The sequence below is a fragment of the Lactuca serriola genome, chromosome 4 (genome assembly GCF_051521515.1).
Source record: "Lactuca serriola cultivar US96UC23 chromosome 4, Lser_US96UC23_V15, whole genome shotgun sequence".
NCBI lineage: Eukaryota > Viridiplantae > Streptophyta > Magnoliopsida > Asterales > Asteraceae > Lactuca > Lactuca serriola.
The window spans coordinates 159607543-159627248 of record NC_136411.1 but is presented as its reverse complement, the minus strand read 5'-3'; the positions used below and the strand labels follow the sequence as shown (position 1 = coordinate 159627248).

The 19706-nt window shown below is 29.9% G+C and overlaps 2 protein-coding genes across 2 annotated transcripts; both read right to left on the bottom strand.

The window, feature by feature from the left end:
• Window positions 1-15026: 15026 nt before the first annotated feature.
• On the bottom strand, window positions 15027-16623 carry LOC145098954 (uncharacterized). The gene is made up of 4 exons (XM_079036544.1): window positions 16588-16623; window positions 16309-16471; window positions 16065-16213; window positions 15027-15734 (listed from the first exon to the last, which is right to left on the bottom strand). The coding sequence occupies exons 1-4, from the start codon at window positions 16621-16623 to the stop codon at window positions 15027-15029; spliced, it is 1056 nt and encodes a 351-aa protein (XP_078892670.1).
• A 38-nt stretch (window positions 16624-16661) lies between these two features.
• LOC145098953 (protein FAR1-RELATED SEQUENCE 5-like) lies at window positions 16662-18127 on the bottom strand. The gene is made up of 4 exons (XM_079036543.1): window positions 18082-18127; window positions 17563-17761; window positions 16957-17463; window positions 16662-16845 (listed from the first exon to the last, which is right to left on the bottom strand). The coding sequence occupies exons 1-4, from the start codon at window positions 18125-18127 to the stop codon at window positions 16662-16664; spliced, it is 936 nt and encodes a 311-aa protein (XP_078892669.1).
• Window positions 18128-19706: the final 1579 nt, after the last annotated feature.

Sequence of the window (19706 nt, the reverse complement as noted above, 5' to 3'; positions counted from 1 at the left end):
ATAATTTCCTTATATTTACACTCTCTTTAATGTTTCAATCTCTCACAACAACCCAATCCTATGCTAACTTTTACATGGCCATTGTTGGAATTCATTGTCGACTACACCATATATATTTGTTCTTGTCGTTATAGAGTGGGATTAACTCTACGTACAATTTTATTTCTTGGGATCTTGATGGGCAAAATGTGGCTAGGGTTGAGGCTTGGGGAGATGTTGTTGAGTGTTTTAATGATAAGCTCTCGATGTGGAAAGCAAATACCTTTTCTATTGGGGCCTGCTTACTTTACTTAAGTCGGTTTTTGATAGTTTGAAGAGTTATTTTATGTTGATTTTTACGGTTCTAATTGCAGTCCTGAGGAGTCTGGAGTCCTTACAAGCTCGGTTTTTTTTATAGGGTGCGTACCTTGGGGATAGGAAGATGCATTGGGTTAAGTGGGATAAAGTTTTGGTGAGTCTTGGTGAAAGTGGCTTTTAGTGTTGGTAGCCTTTTTGCTGTTAACAGGGTTATATTGTCTAAATGGAGGGGCAAATATTTTATCATACTCCAGATACATTATGGGTTAGGGTGTTGAAGGCTACGTATAGGTCGGATGGGAGATGCGGGTCACTTATTCCTTTGGGTTCTTGTAATTGTCTTGGAATGATATTCTTCATATCGAGTCCTGCTACGATTACACAGGGTACACAAATTCTATATAGCTTAGATCCGATAGGCCTTCGAATATGTGATACTACTCTAGGACCACATCCCAACGAGGAAAAGGAAACAGAGCGAAACCACACATTCTTAGCCTATGGGATCCTTATTATATAAAATCTTGGAAGTATACCCTCTGTAGTTGTAGGTATATCAACAAGGATCTTTTTAGTTATTCACGCTAGGTTGTTTATAGATTCTAAAATACCCCCATGGTATTTTAATTCTTGATTGAGTCTTATCTTCTGATTATGATTCTGGGATTTGTGTAGATCTTTTAGCGTTCTAAAATACTCCCATAGTATTTTAACTTTATGTTTGGCTCTAGCATTCCTAGTTGGTAAGTTTCAGACCTGTTGCACACCCCTATCACTCCCGAGCACACGTTCATCGCATCTCGGATAAATGTAGTTGATCAGGTTACATTTATCCCAACTTACGATTTCATAACTGCCCAGGTTTGACTGTAGTGCTCAACATCCGAAGACTTTTATTATTGTTCTTCTTGTGATACTTTTGTTCGAGTGTTTAGATTCTGGATGTTATTATACTTTGGTAAAATATGGTTATATTTTAAAGTATAATTCTTGGTCAGAGTGTTTTATCCCATTGTATTTATAGGCTGTATATCTTTTATGAATTGATATACTTAGCTCACTATAAACAATGCTCTGATACCAATCTGTCACACCCCAAAACCGGAACGGCGGAAACGTTCTGGGGTGGATGACGTCATGTCAAGTATCACAACACATGCATTATAGTAATCAAAGTACAACAAAACATTGCATTAATAGAATAATTTTACATGGTTACATTACATAGTATCAAAGTAATACAAGCAACATATATAAAGTGCAGCAAGGTACTTAAGCCATATTCATCAGCAGCTCCGGGGATGTACCTGTCTAATTGCTGACCTGAGATTACAAGTTATTTGAAAAGCGAGTTTCAGCATTTTTACAAATGCTGGTGAGTTCATAAGTAATTAGTGTCATTTAGTCAAATAACATTAATAAGTAGTAGTTTAAGCGGTTTCAGTGCATCAGTGTTCTTTCCAGAAAATCCTATATTTTCTTTAAATAAAGCAGCCTTCTACCAAGACTGTTCAGTGTAATGCGGTCAAAGGTAGTTTTCCCTCAATTGCTATTATTATTAAAATACTAAATTTGATTATTAAAGAAAGCAAGAGATATCAGGGAATAACATATGCCTCAGCAGTGGGGACTGCTGACTAAGGCAAAGAATCATAGACTCCAGGAAGGTATCGAACTAACGACACGCCTGGTTCAATCTAACAAAGGGGGAACACAGACCCCAGAAGGTACTAGGTGAAAGGTACAGGTAGTAAGGTCTAAAACAGTGAATATAGACCGAAGACGATACCAAACATAGACTATAGACCCCAGACAGTATCAAATGAAAGATACAGCTAGCAAGGTCAAAACAGAGACTATAGACCCCAGACAGTATCAAATGAAGGATACAACTAGCAAGGTCAAAACAGAGACTATAGACCCCAGACAGTATCAAATGAAAGATACAGCTAGCAAGGTCCAAACAGAGACTATAGACCCCAGACAGTATCAATGAAAGATACAGCTAGCAAGGTCGAAACAGAGACTATAGACCCCAGACAGTATCAAATGAAAGATACAGCTAGCAAGGTCAAAACAGAGACTATAGACCCCAGACAGTATCAAATGAAGGATACAACTAGCAAGGTCAAAACAGTACGACTCTAAAAAGTGACGTCAGCATACAGTGCAAATTGCTGACGAAATACCGTTACCTTAAAGCCATGAATTATAAGGTAACCCAGACGCCCTACAAGCATCTATATAATGTGACATTTGTCACCCCTTGGCTTGGTGGGCCTTGGACTGTAGCTAGCAGTCAGGGTGCGGGGTTGTCAATCCCGTATAGATCTATACACACAATGTCCGCTCTCCCTACAGGAGACTCTGGTTACCAACTAGACGACGGAGAAGGCCGTGTCCTGAAGATGCATCCCAAATAGTGGGTTTCAAATGAAAGTGCTGAACTAGTGGTAGAGACTTCCCAATAGTGGGTTTCTAATGAAAGTGTAAAATAGAGGTAGAGACTCTTAACTGAATTGACTGAAGTGACCCATATGTCTAAGCTTGTATACATAGTATATAACTAATGAATCAAACGACCTTCGGATGGACATCCGATCCCACTAGACCACATCTCAACGAAGAAAAGGAAATAGGGTGGACAAACCTTCCTAAGTCCTTCAACCATTATTTATATGTGTCTACACAAGCACAGACATACATCTAACTATGCTGGAGTGGGTGTCGAGTAAAAGTGATCCTCATGAAGTGAGAGTGTCTAACAAGTGAAGTAAGAGCGGTCGCAAGTGAAGTATAAGTGTCGAATAAGTATAAGCGCATTGCGAAGTGGAGATGACCACAAGTGAAGTAAGAGCGTATCAAGTATAAGTGAAGTAAAGTCGATCTCAAGTATAAGCGAAGTAGACTCGTATCACTAAGTGAGAGGGTAAATAAGTATAAGCGTCAACAGGCATAAGTGACTTCAGGTATAAGAGAAAGCCTTACAGAGTAGGAGTATAAAATAAGTATAAGCTAAGCAGCAGTATCTAACAATTAAAAGTATTCATGAAAACCTTTGAAGACTTTATTACTCAGAAAAATCGCATTTGTATTCTTTGATAAAATAGGTGTGAAAGCCTTTAGAAATCTTTGGGAATCTTTTATAAATCAGTTTGAAAATGAATCTTTGATAAGCTATGAAAGTAAGAACTTGAACAATTTAAAAACCCTTTTTGAAAGTCATTTACAGTGTCCTACTCGGTAAAACAGTGTACAGTGGTAAAATCTTGTGCATGCGGGTTATCAATCACATGTGATTGATATGATAATTGGCATGTTTAACTTGTAATCCCCCCCTATAAAACATTTAAAAGTCTTTAAAAGGTTAATTCAGGGGTATGAACTCACCTGGTGTAAGTAGGTCCGACGAAAGTGTCGTTTGGGCGTTCGGGGTCACGCAAGGACTTGAACACACACAAGGACCTATTTTAACATATGATAACATATGTTCACATACAATTAGCATATAATATACTAATTAAACAATTATACACACTCATAGGAGTGGAAAACACTTTTGGTTGAGTGTTTGGGGTCCCGGGTAGCATTTAAGGGTGCTAAGGGTCTCCTATTAGTTGTGGGACTTTGCTACACTCACATATCAAGTGTGTAAATGGATTTAAAACAACAACATGGACCAAACAAGGAGTTTACGGCCCAACCTAAGGGAGTTTACGGCCGTAAACTCCCAAGGTCCTATTCTTGGGTGTTTGATGCTTCTAGCTTGTTCATTGAATTATTCTAAGCATTTTTCCTAAAGGGCATGAGTGGATTTGAGGTTCCTAAGGGCCTTATAATGGAGTTTACGGCCTAAGAACAACTCCTAAAGGAGTTTACGGCCGTAAACTCTAAATCATTGAGTTTGGTGATGTTTCAAGCCCCTAATGCCTTTCTAGTGATTTCTAATGAAGTGTGATGCTATTTTGGAGGATCAAATCTATCATTTGAGTGAGTTTTGGGGAGTTTACGGCCTAGATAATGCTTGGGCCGTAAACTCCTTTTAATCCTTCCATTTCTTGTGTTTAAGCCCTTAAATCCTTCCTAGTAAATTATGGTAAATGTCTAAGGCCATTTGGGGGGCAAAAATCACACTTTTGGGCATGTTTAAGGGTGTTTACGGCCTTGACCCTTGTCTGGGCCATAAACTCCCTTTAATAAATCATTTTGGAGTGTTCAAGTGTTCTAAACTCAAAGGAATAAGTCCCTAAATTATGTAATAAGCCCTAGGATGAGTTTGGTGCACATTTGGGACATTTTGACATGATTTTGAGGAGTTTACGGCCTAAGCTTGTGCTTGGGCCGTAAACTCTTGTTTGAGTCCTAAAATCATGCCTTTTAATGTTTAAACACTCCTAGGCTATATCCCCTAATTATTCCCAAGCTTATGGACAAGTTTAGAGGCATGTTTGGCACCATTTTAGGGGTTTACGGCCGTAGAATGTTCCTGGGCCGTAAACTCCTTATACCATGCCTTCATGGATGATTTTTGGGCTATAAACATGAATCACTATGTTTAGAATAAGCTAGGGTAGGCGGACTTACAATTTGGAAGCGTTTGGTTGCGAATTCGGGGCAAAAACGGGTCTAGAGAGAGAGTGTAAAAAGTCTCAAATGGAATCCACTCACCCATATATGGGTTTCACAGTCGGGGCTCAGTGGAATTTTACCCGATACTGCCGTTAAACGGGGCTTTTGGTCGCACCCGATTTAGTGGTCGTAATGATAAAACTTGACATTTTCTCAATAAATGGAAATGTGTGTCTTGAGTTTTTATTCCCTTTTATCACGACTTAACGGCATGCTAAAGGTAATCAAATGGAATGTTTATTAAATCGATGCCCTCTAATTAACGGAACTTTTATACAGTGGAATATTCCGTTAACGGTAACGGGGAAGTGTAACGGGACAACTTGGGTTGTCACAGTGTGTGTGTGTAGGGGGGGGGGGGGGGGGTTCCTATCCTTTATACTCTTCAATCCCTAGGAAAATTCCATTTATTTGATGGGTAATTTCCATTTAGTTAATAGTAACAGTTGACAGGAGGTCAATGGAAAACTTTTGATGTAGTGGTAACGACTTCTTTTTGTAGTTTGTGTAGTTTTTGAAATTCTTTATTTTTTTTGGTACATATACTCCTAGAAAATATGATTTGTTTGATAATATTGTTGATATGGTGTATTTCTATATTTTTAATAGGAGGAAAAAAGTTAAAATTTACTCAATTTATGTCGTCGTCGTTTAAAAGAAGACTTTTGAGATGAAGGTCCTTAAGTTTGTCAAGTTTTGTCTGTTTTCTCTCTGTGATAATTTTTTGTTCGTTTATGTCTAATATTTGAACATTGGTTTTATCCATGCAATAAAATTTGGTTGTTTATGCCTAATATTTACACACTTTTAGTCAATTTTACCTTTCATAACCGATTACCTTAAGCTATGTGACATTGGCGTATTGATGTGGAGTTGACTCAGGTCATTCTTCGGTCACTAAAAATACTAGAGAATATTAACAAAAGGAAGTCCATTGATTTTGAACTCATAGCCTTCCCCATGAAAGAGTAACTCCTTACCACTAAACTATTTCTAGTGTCATTTTCTATAATATATGTATTATGTAAGAATTCTTTAAATACATTATTATTATTATTATTAACATATATTTTTATGAATATATGCATATATATTTTGAAATACAATTTTAAATGTATAATTATAATTTTAAAGGTGAAAAATATTCTAAAGGTATAAATATAATTTTAAAAGGTTTTTAAATATATTTTAAAGATATAAATATAAATTCAATAGACTTTTAAATGTATTTATACCTCAAAAAAATATTTATACATTTAAAAAAGACATTTATAATGAAACTTTTATGCATATAAAACATGTAGTTATACCTATTTAAACGTAGAAAAATTTTATATGTGAAAAAATACCTATTTATATCATAAAATACGTATAAAACACATATCTATATGTATTTATACGTTAAATATTACTTTTGATATTCTTAGATATTAATAAATACAGTTTTTTATACGTTTAAGTATTAATAAATATGCTTTTTATACGTTTAAATATTTATAAATGCGTTTTCTATATGTTCAAATGTTAATATATATATATATATATATATATATATATATATATATATATATATATAGAGAGAGAGAGAGAGAGAGAAAGAGAGAGAGAGAGAGAGGTAGGTTCAAATGTTTTTCACATCTATTGTGTGCTAGAATGCACCAATAGGAATTTAGTATTAATTATATGTATATTAAATGCTATCCATACTTATAAGTCATTTTTATGGAAACTAATTAAATTCGTCATTAATGTAATAAGAATATTCTTTCAGAATAAATTCATATATAGAATAATGAGAGTGTATTGCAGCAGAATGAGAGTGTATTCTAGTAGAATACACTCTCGTTCTTCATATTCCATACAACTTTATTGTATTTTAAGTGATTGAGTCTTGAAACAACGTTCGAACTCATATATAAAAACCTAGATGCAAATTCATTCTGAGAGAATGTTATTGTTGGCATCAACGACGGATTTAATTAGTTTCCATAAAAAGAGAATTATAATTATGGATATCATTTAATATACATATAATTATTTAATTAAATAATTATTTAATTTACTAAATTTCTATTGGTGCATTCTAGCACACAATAAATGTAAAAAACAAAATAACCTAGCCCTATATATATATATATATATATATATATATATATATATATATATATATATATATATATATATATATATATATATAGAGAGAGAGAGAGAGAGAGAGAGAGAGAGGATGGTTCAATTGAGAAAAAGAAAAAGTTGAGTATGGGGGAACTATTCTCAGTCAATCATTTAATGAGCTTAAAAAATGCACGGTATAAACTTGTAAATAATCCAAATACATTAATGAGCGGTGGCAAATTTGTAAATAATCAAAAAACATTAAACCGTCAGGGCACTTGAGTAATTTGATATCACGTCAAATCTCGACAGAAAAGCACCATTTCCCTCTTCAATACACCATAACACGAAAACCATTTGAAGAAGAATCGACAAGAAAAAAACCATTTGCAGAAGCATCAAATAACATAAACGAAGAAAAATGTATTCCGAAGAAAACATGAACGAGACCATTTCCTCACTCTTCACAATGAAAGGTAACCATCGACGTTTTTTCTCGAGTTTTTAACGATTTCGAATCATTTCTAAAATTATCACTTGATTACTTGAAATTTCTTGTAATGTTAGAAAATTATTAGTTGATTCAGAACTAAAAACATTGTTTTCACACTGTTCATTCTTCAAAAAAGGTTGTTTACTTCAATTTTACTTGAAATTTATGATACTCGTTCATTCTCATAACCCTCATTCCTTATTACTTTATTTACATGAAATTTTTGTAAGAATCATCCATTATTATTTGATATATAAATGTTTTTACATCATCTCTTCATTTTTCATCTTTATTAAAAACTATTCTGTCAAAATACAAAGGTTACTTCACATTTCGCTTATGTTTTCCTAATATTAACCACTTACCCTTACAGAAACAACACCAACAGTGAAGAATACATATAAACGAAAACCAAGAACAAATCAAAAAGGTAAATAAAATATGTTTTGTTTACTTCTGAACACAAGCTAAACTAATATTCATTCATGAATATGTATGTTATATTCACATATGAATAAAAGATAGCTTCCTGCCGTACATACATTATTCAAATGTGAATACAGCAATAGTGACTTTTATATATGTTCTATTCACATATGAATATAACAAAACATATTCATATGTGAATAAAAAAATATGAATACATATGTTTTATTCCAATATTCATTTGTGAATATGTATGTTATATTCACATATGAATAGAAGATAGCTTGCTGCCATACATCCATTATTCAAATGTGAATACAACAAGAATGCCTTTTATATATGTTCTATTCACATATGAATATAACAAAACATATTCATTTGTGAATAAAAAATATGAATACATATGTTTTATTCAAATATTCATTCTTGAATATGTATGTTATATTCACATATGAATAGAAGATAACTTGCTGCCATACATACATTATTCAAATGTGAATACTACAAGAATAACTTTTATATATGTTCTATTCACATATGAATGTAACAAAACATATTCATATGTTAATAAAAAAATATGAATACATATGTTTTATTCAAATATTCATTCGTGAATATGTATGTTATATTCACATATGAATAGAAGATAGCTTGCTGCCATACATACATTATTCAAATGTGAATACAACAAGAATGAGTTTTATATATGTTCTATTCACATTTGAATATAACAAAACATATTCATATGTGAATAAAAAAAATATGAATACATATGTTTTATTCAAATATTCATTCGTGAATATGTATGTTATATTCACATATGAATAGAAGATAGCTTCCTGCCGTACATACATTATTCAAATGTGAATCAGCAATAGTGACTTTTATATATGTTCTATTCACATATGAATATAACAAAACATATTCATATGTGAATAAAAAAATATGAATACATATGTTTTATTCAAATATTCATTCGTCAATATGTATGTTATATTCACATATGAATAGAAGATAGCTTGCTGCCATACATACATTATTCAAATGTGAATACAACAAGAATGCTTTTTATATATGTTCTATTCACATATGAATATAACAAAACATATTCATATGTGAATAAAAAATATGAATACATATGTTTTATTCAAATATTCATTCTTGAATATGTATGTTATATTCACATATGAATAGAAGATATCTTGTTGCCATACATACATTATTCAAATGTGAATACAACAATAATGACTTTTAGATATGTTTTATTCACATATGAATATAACATAACATATTCATATGTGAATAAAAAAATATGAATACATATATTTTATTCAAATATTCATTCTTGAATATGTATATTATATTCACATATGAATAGAAGATAGCTTGTTGCCATACATACATTATTCAAATGTGACTACAACAATAATGACTTTTATATATGTTATATTCACATATGAATATAACAAAACATATTCATATGTGAATAAAAAAATATGAATACATATGTTTTATTCAAATATTCATTCTTGAATATGTATGTTATATTCACATATGAATAGAAGATAGCTTCCTGCCATACATACATTATTCAAATGTGAATACAACAATATTGACTTTTATATATGTTCTATTCACATATGAATATAATAAAACATATTTATATGTTTTATTCAAATATTCATTCTTGAATATCAAACTCATTTACCTTCTACTTACTATTGAATGAAGGTAAGAACACTAACATTTCCGATAAAGATTCACCAACAATCAGAGAAACAAGATCAATGCAAAAGAGGAAAAATGTGAAAGTTACAAAATTCCTATCATATCTAATATATTCATATATGAATAAAATTGTATATATTATTTATTTATATATGAATAAAATTGTATATATGAATAAAATTGTATATATTTTTGTGATAAATGAATAAACGAGCATATATCATATTCATATATCATTAACTTATTCAAATATTATATGTTTTCATTTACCAGATAAAAAAGAAACAAAAGTACCAAAGAAAATAAAGCATCAAAGCAGAAAAAGTCCATCAAAAAGGAAAACTCCTGAAAAACAACAACTACAAGATTTAGATTCTGATTTTGAAAGTAGTCATCTATCGAAGAAGGCAAAAAAAAAAGGAGTCACCAATAAAAAAAGACAAAAAAAACCAATGGTAAAAGAATTTTACTCAATAAAAAACAGATGTTCACCAGAGACATTACTATCTATTATCCTTGGGATGAGCAAAGATTAAAAAGAATCTGTAAGATCTATGGGTTTTGGAGCTTTGTTAAAAATGAAAATCACAGATATACCACTGAAGCTTTGATTTTATGTTCTTCAAAAATTTGATTCTGAGAGAATGGTGATAGATATTGAAGGAAAGGAACTGAAAGTAACAGCAGAGTCTGTTCATGACATGTTGGGCATACTAATTGGTGGAACCAAACTTACACAACTGGATCAATGACCTAAGGATGATACAAGTTATGATGAATGGAAGCAACAATTTAAAAAAGATTCAATCATCCGACTGAGCGCAATCAAAAATGTTATTGTTTCTACCACACAAGTTGATTTCAATTTCAAATTGAACTTCTTAGTTCTTTTTGTCAACACGTTTTGCGAGTCAGCATCAATGGGAAGATGCAACATGTTTCCCTTGAGTTATATTTCAAGAAGAACATATATCAGCAACATAGACTGGTGCAGCTATGTTTTGGATTGTCTTGTTAGAACAAAAAACTCATACATACCATACTCAGATACCAGCTTCTTTGTTGGACCTTCAGATTTCTTGGTGGTAAGTTATTGTAATGTTTATACTCAATTTTTAATAATATTGATTATTCATAAACTAATAACAAATATTCATATATGAATAAGAAAAATATATTTGTTAACAGATAATGTTTTACATTACTTATTCATATATGAATAAGTCATTACTTATTCATATATGAATAAGTAAAAAATAATATTACTTCATCATATATGAATATTAATTAGTTATCATTCATGAGCAGTTGTTCTATACTGATAACATCCACTCAGAAGCTTTGACAGTAACACGTAAACGTCCAACAATTTGTTATTGGAGTTCAGAGAAGATTAGATATCGAGAGGTATTTGAATAAGAAAAAGGCAAATTTGGACTTGGAGAAATAAATGAAGAATTTGTTGATGAACAAGATGATGGAGATACAGATCTCGAAGACAATGATTATGATAAAGATGAAGATCATTATGTTGAGGTAATTAGTTTGAATATGTTAATAATATATGATTACATTAAATTATTATATTAAATTCTAATCATATACTTCTTTTTTTTACATAGGAATATGAATCAAAAATATCAAAAATGATTAATAGTTTTGAAAGGATGAAGGAAAAGCTGAATTCAAAGCTTAATGATGCGATGACAAAGTTCCCTGAAAAGAAAAGTTTTAGAATTTTCAAAGAAAAGATGACAAATATGATTGTTGAAGAAAAAACTGAAAGCACAACACTTTTTAATTTTCCAATTAATGAAACTAGAGTTGAAGGAATCAATTTGACACCAATAATGGGTCAAAAAACAAATGATCAAACAGAAAATGAAGATAAAGAGGGAGATGGTGAAGAAGACAGTGATAATGGTGCAAGTCAACCAGAAGTAGATTATTTGCTTGATTCAAATGAAGCAGATAATGAAGAAATAAAGAATGATGCAGATAATAATCAAAAAGAAGGTGAAATTGGAGTAAAAGAGAACTATGGAAAGAGGAATGAAAATGAGAATGATGAAGAGGAAAAAGATGATCATGTTGAGGAAACAAATAATCATGAGGAGACTATTCAACAAACTGAAAATGAAAATTTGTTGGATAAAGTTGTTGACAACATTGTGGACAATGTCCTTGGAATTGGAATTTCAAGTTAGTCAAGAAGATGAAATCTGGAATCACCCTGAAATGAAAACTATTTTCGATAATATTGATATAGGTAAATTTTGTCTTACTTTTATTTTAAAAAAATATATAAAAATATTAATACACAATAATAATTTTGTTTGTTAAATTTTCACCAGGGTCACCAATGACTACAGGTAAAACTAATACTCTTGCAGAAAAGGAAAAATCAGAAGGTGTACATGATCAAGGAACAAAAGTTGAAAAAACAAAGGGAGATGATACAGGTAAATGAATGACTTAAAATATATTACAATATTTATATTGATTTTTTTTAATAACATTGTTTATTCATAAGTGAATAATACACTATATAAATGAATAAAAAATAAAAAATATTCATATATGATGTATATGTTTCAGGCAAGGAAAACTCTGAAGATAGAAATGAAGGAGGAACATAAGCTAAGAACACGAAAGATGGAGGTGAAGAAAAACATACAGAAACTGAGAAAAGAAATGCAGAAGATAACGGTAAATAGTTGAATCACTAATAAATCAATATAAAAAGTTTTATTATTCACAAATAAATAACGCAATATAAAAAAATATTTCTTATTCATAAATAATGATATGCATTACTTATTCATAAATGAATACATTACTTATTCACATATGAATTACTTAATCACAGTTCTTTATCTTTCAGGAAAGAAAAGGTCAGAAAATGAAAACAAGAAAGGAGAAAAAGCTGACACGACAAAAGGAAATAAAGGAGGTAACAATTTGGATAAAAATCTCAAAATATAAACTCAAATATTATAATTAACTTACAACTATTTATATGATAAATCTCCTGGCATGCAGATACTCATCCAAGCTTTAGTCTAGGTCTCAGTCAAGATTCAGATCAAACTTCAAGTAAAAAATCTAATGAATCTTCACCAAAAAAAGCACTTACAAAGAAACAAATCAAAGACGACCATTAGAAGGTTGTTATCAGATTAGCAAAGAAAAATGTTCTTAATCCAAATCCAATCTCTGTATCAATTCCTACTGAGGTAGGACCATCAAAGCATGATCTGGATCAACCAAGAGAGAAGAAGCTTGCTGATGCTTTCAAATCACCTTTCAAATGCATAATAACACACACAAAACCCAAACTGACACATCAGGAGAGTATTGTCTGTGAATGGTTGTTCAACTTACAAGGCAATACATCGTAAGTAACTTTATTTTATATACATTCATATAGGATTATTATATAGATAATAATCTATGACATTTTGATTATATATTTGCAGAGATGTGGTTGTCCAGACAAAATATGGTCAGATAACAGAAAGAGCAATTATGGAAAGTCTATATGCAAACATAGAGATTTTTGGAGAAGTTTTAGACACTTGGTCTGATTTACTTAACCACCAAGAACTGGAAAGCGATTTTGGAAATTCACCATATAGACTCTTCTTGAAAGTTGGAGTTTGTGTAAGTTTATGTTCTAAACTTAATTCCTTCCTTATTCATAAATGAATACACCAATATGATGTATTCATTTATGAATATTATATTTTTTTTACAACTGAAATTCACATATGATTATACAAATATGATGTATTCTTTAACATAATTATATATATTCAACTGAAATTCACATATGATTATATTCGTTACAGACTGCTTATCTAACTTCAACATTGTCTGATGAAAGAAAGTATGAAAAATTCAAGGAGAACTTTCATGAGAGTACCAATGGGTACAAAAAAAATCTTGAACATAAAAGATATTGACATGGTATGTTAATTAAAGTTGTTTTTTTATATATATTTTATCAACAAAATACTTACCATTATATACATAAAAACAAGTATTCTTTCCAGTTGTTAGAAGTGCTCACATTTTTGTGATTGTCTTCAACTTAAAGAAACCGTTAATTGAAATTCTAGACAATAGTGAAGTTGAGGGGGATTATGAAGGAAAATATGGAGTAATATTGAAACCTTTGGTATGTACCCAATTCACAACAACATAAAATAACCAATTTATTACATATCTAACTTTTATTTTATTTAATGATCAGAAAAATTTCTTTGTGAGATACTTTAAAGAAATAAACCATCCAAGAGCAAATGCAATCTCAAAAGAAAGTATCAAACCCCAACGACTTGAAATGTCATGGAGAACAGTTAAAAACAAAGTTGATTGTGGGGTCTTTGCAATGAGACATATGGAGACCTATATGGGACAACCACTCTCAAAGTGGAAACCAGGTCTTCATAAAGAAAGTGCAGTTCAGCAAACTACTTTAGAGAAGCTCAGGCAAAGATATGCACACATAATACTAACTTCTGAAATTAACATGTTGAAGGCTAAGGTGTTGGATCTTGCTGAAAATATCAAAAAGTTGAATTCAAAGTGCGTACTGATCATGCATAAAAGGCTATGCAAACAATTCAAAAAAGGTTAAAAGAATATTGATGATTGCTTGTGAAGATGAAAGAATGTTGAAGTGTGATGCTATAGAATAGTTTGTGTTGAAGATGAATGGATTTGAAGTACATGTAAGATGATTCTACGAAACAAGTTTTAAATGGTTTGTTAAATGTTGTTGAACATCGTTTTAATATTTTGTGAAATGCTTATGAACAGCTTGTATTATCTTGTGTTGAATGATTATGTAATAGAAACAACTTCGCTTATTTTTGTTAGTTTTTTATATTTAAATATTTTCAAAGTTTATTTATGTTTATTCATAAATGAATACGAATATGATATATTCATTTATGATTAAATTAGGAGTAATATGTCAACATAGCAAAGTTCATATATGAATATAACAAATTTCATATATGAATATAACTAACTTATTAGTAGAAACAAGTTTGCTTATTTATGTCATTTTTTAATATTCAAATATTTTCAAACTTTATTTTTTTATTCATAAATGATTACGAATATGATATATTCATTTATGAATAAGTTCAAATTAATATGTTAGTATAACAAAGTTCAGATATGAATATACTTATTTATTAGTATAACAAATTTCACATATTTGTATTCATTTATGAATAATTTACAATATCAATATAACTTATTTTATAGTAATTTAAAAACAAATATCAACATATCAATTTACCATATCAATATAAATGTGTATTATTCATACATGAATATTATTGTTTATTGTTTTTATATGCATATATTCATAATGAATTAAACCAAAAAACATAAAAAAAACACTAAAAAATCCCTGTCTTTTTGCTGATTTAGCAGCTCCAACTCTTTCTGGACAAGTAAGTAAATTGTGTGGAACTCGTTTTCCACATCCTAAACACATTCTATGTTCTTTTTTAGAATTTTCATATGCTACTTCACCTGCACTTGGAATTCTTTTCTTGATTCCAGAACCTTTATTGCTTTGAACTTCAGGATCATGAATATTAATCTCTTCTGGAATAGGAATAGTAACACCCAAAAGCTTGCATACAACTTCACCATCTGTGTTGCTTTTCAATCCAGGAGAAATATAATAACTCTCAAATTCCTTCAACAACATTTGTTGCTTCTCAGCAAACAAAGCCAATATCTTTTTGTCATCTCTTACAATATCCAAACATGATTCAAAACTATAATATGAATCATTGGCTAGCTTTACATTCTCACAATCACCTGAATCGGATTGAACAGAACTAAAACGATAATTTCTTGATATTACATCCTTTCTCCATCTCTTCAAAATGTACCTTTCAGGAATTTCTTTAACACCACATCTCATCATTATTGTAAAAGCATGTTTGCATAAAACACCCATACGCTTAAAATGTTCACAACTACAATTTATTTCTTTTTCTTCAGCTTTTATTTCAACCTGATACAAAAACAAAATTTACACATTTACATTCATATAAGAATACTCATATCAACACTCATATATTCATATAATATTCATATATGAATATATGAATATTCTCATATTCATATATGAATATTCTCATATTCATATATGAATATTATTACATTTTTCATAAAAAACAAGTAAAATTACCTTCAATTCATTTTTAAAATCACTTTTACTGTTGTTGTGCTGCACAATGTAAACTTCCCAACCATCTTCAATACCAACATATGAGTATGTACAGAAAAAACATGCTTTATATATTTCTTTTTGCACCTCAAAAAATAATGTACTTGTATAAACCTTTGATGCTTGCAGTTCTATTTCTTGAGGTGTTTGCATTTTATATGATGCTTTCTTTGATGCCTTATCAAGATCTCGTTGAGTATTCCTTTGCTTTTGAATGCCAGTGTCGTAATTCATCATGAAACTCAAAAGTAAGTTCCCACTTTCTGAGTATGTATTAAAGAATGAATTCATACTCTCTGACCTCGATGTAGTCTTCATCAAACACACATTGGAATATCTCCAGGTATCCATGAATCACGTATTGTAAACATGTCTTTAAACCATCTTGTGTCTTCAAGATTGAATTCCTTCATAAGCAAACCCCACTTTACGTCAAAAACATCAGGTTTCATATTAATGTCCCAAACAAGCTTTGAAAACCTTTTTCTAAAGTCTGTGTTAGTAAATAAATCATCTGATATCTGTATTTAAACAAAAATATTCATAAATGAATAAATAATAATAAGTAAAATAACAATCAATATTCATAAACGAATATACTAATAAGTAATATATTTGAAATATATTAGAATGATACCTTTTTTTCAATTTTTTCATTATATGCCACATACATAATCGGTGCTTTGAATTACGAAACACATTCTCAACAGCTTATTTTATTGCAGCATCTTGATCGGTTAAAACAAGTGTTGGTTCTTTCCCATGAGTTTTAAGAAATGCTTTAAGCAACCAAGAGTAAGACTCAATGCTTTCATTGCTTAGCAACCCAGATCCAACAATAATCGATTTTTTATGATGGTCAATAGCAGTAAACGAAACAAAAACCATTCGATACCTAACACACAAAAAAATGTTCATTAAAGTCAATTTTTGATGTATTAATAATTGAATATAAAAATATTCATATATGAATAAGCTATAAACAAAAATAGATAAATTAGCTTACTTGTTTGTTCGGAAAGTTGCATCACACGAGATAACATCACCAAATTCAGCATAATATGCCTTCTCCATTTCATCAGCCCAAAACATACAGTCCAAAACATCATCTTGACAATTAAACTCAAATGAGTAATTTGGATAATGAGTTCGACGGTCATTCCTTGTGTTTACTATCATCTGGGCATCTTTATAACCAATAACCCTGTTGATATCTCTCCTTAAATTTTTATAGTCAACTACTTTTGACTTTACAAACTCATACCCACCTCTCAAACTTGCCCTCAACTTATGAGCCATAGTTGGACCTATTTTTGATGTGGAAGCACGCACAATAAACTCTTTTTTTGAATATGACATTTGTCTCGCTTTTTTTAAACCGCTTCTCTTCTCAAGTGGATGGTTGTGAAGTTCATCAAACTGAAAAACTTTATAATCTGGAGTTCCATATACAGATTCAAATATAATTTTTGCTTGACAACCAATAGCTCTTGAATTTGAATTTCGTTTCCTCCTAACACCACTTGTACCTAATGTGTCACAAGATTTCTTTTTCTATTTACCACCACGATTACATATAACATGTTTCTTCTTTATAATCTTATTATCAAACCTTGACTGTGTGCTCAGTCTAACATCAAAACCACCAATTTCAGCATACTCAGAATACATTTTGATAGCCAACTTTAATGATTTGAAGATTAAACCCTTAACTGGAATAAGTTGAACAGGTGCATCTGGCTTATAGACATGTTCTCCAATTATATCATCACAATAGTGTGCATCATGTACTGAACTTGAAGATTCACCACCTAAAATAATAATGCATGAGTAAAACAATAACATATATGAATACATCAAACTCATATAAATAAAACAAAAATTATTCATATATGAATAAAAACATTCATATATGAATACATAAAATTCATCAGGATTCAAAATATATAAAATAAAACATAACTTATTCATATATGAATAAAACGAAAAAAAATAAAAAATTCGAAATTACAATTATCACACGATTATTCATATATGAATAAGACAACAATTTATTCATATTAACATATTCATATGTAAATAAATGATAATCAACAAAATTAAAAACAACAAAATAATTCAATAACGGTACCTTTAAAAAATGAGTTCTCAACATTTTCTTCTTCACTCTCACTCATAGAAAAATACAAATCACCATCAATAACACTAGAATTCGATATATTACACCAAATGATTTATATAAATAAACAAAAACAATCTTAATATCGAATATAACGAATATATCTCACGAAAAAAGTCGTAAATATGAAAATCTGGTTAATTACGAATATATCTCACCTCAACGTACAAAATATCTGAAAGAAACTCAAATCATATATGATCAGATGATGTAATTAAGCAATCTCTATCGGTACCACGTAACAACTACAACGATATATTCGATTAAAAATTAAATCAACTCAGATTCGAAATAAATATCTCAAACTACTTAACAAAAATCCGATGAAATAACTCCAATAAATATTCGAAACTTGATAATCTTGATAATGAACTCTAATTAAACAACATCAAAACGAAGATAATAAGCGTAATTCCAAACAAATTATAAAAAGCAATAATCTTATTAATGAACTCCGATCTATCCGATGCAAACGATATACATACATGATCAAATCGGCGGAAACTGAATACGAATTAGAAAACTGAAACACAAATGCGAAGCTTCACGATTAATGGAATGAATACGTATAATTACTAACGAGTTATATAAAGAAAATAATCTTGATACTGAATTCCTCATATCCGATTCAAACGAGATAAATATATCATCAAATTGGAGACTGATAACAATGAACATGTAAGTTCTATGTAAAAAAGTTGCTAATTTACAAAAGATACCCTTAATGAAAATGGACACGCGAATTTTTTTTATTTGAACATGTTAGATAAATGATTGGCTGAGAATGATTCCCCCATTCTCAATCTTTTTTTTTCTCAATTGAACCTACCTCTGTCTCTCTCTCTCTCTCTCTCTCTCTCTCTCTCTCTCTCTCTTATATATATATATATATATATATATATATATATATATATATATATATATATATATATATATATATATATACTAGTTTATAACCCGTGGAAACCACGGTTATAAAATTAATTAAACTTTCATAATAAACATATATAATTATTAATCAATTGTTTTAAATAAATGATTTTAAATAAATTATTAATTAAGAGATATATCAAATTTTTTAAAGTTATTATAACTTCAAATTTAACATATAATTAGAAAATATAAATTTGAATTTTGAAATGGTTGCCTAATATATTTACATGACACATGACATAATATTAATGAGGACTTGTATTAGAGTGACACTTGTCACAGTGAGATTAAAACTATTCATTTATTAGAATATATATATATATATATATATATATATATATATATATATATATATATATATATATATATATATATATATATTTGACAGTGATATGGTAAGCGTCTTGAAAAAATTATAAAAGATGAATATATTTTAAGTTAAAAATATTAAATGCATATATAAGTAATTATTTGTGTTGTTTCTGCTGCATGAAAACACATATTTTTATGGTTTGTTTTTTATTATAAAAAGAAATAGAATCAGCACAGGAAAACATGGACAAAAGGTTGTAGACAAAGGATCGCATGTTCCGTTAATGTCAACATAGTGCTTATCCTTGCTTTCTATCACCGACAAATATGAT

Coding starts and splice junctions, on each gene's coding strand:
- LOC145098954 (XM_079036544.1), bottom strand. CDS start 16,623: ATGTATGTGGCATATAATGAAAAAATTGAAAAAAAG. Junction 16,472..16,587: donor ATGAAAAAATTGAAAAAAAG/GTATCATTCTAA, acceptor GTTTAAATACAG/ATATCAGATGATTTATTTAC. Junction 16,214..16,308: donor TAAAGACATGTTTACAATAC/GTGATTCATGGA, acceptor ATACATACTCAG/AAAGTGGGAACTTACTTTTG.
- LOC145098953 (XM_079036543.1), bottom strand. CDS start 18,127: ATGAGTGAGAGTGAAGAAGAAAATGTTGAGAACTCATTTTTTAAAG. Junction 17,762..18,081: donor TGAGAACTCATTTTTTAAAG/GTACCGTTATTG, acceptor TTATTATTTTAG/GTGGTGAATCTTCAAGTTCA. Junction 17,464..17,562: donor AGACTGAGCACACAGTCAAG/GTTTGATAATAA, acceptor AAGTGGTGTTAG/GAGGAAACGAAATTCAAATT.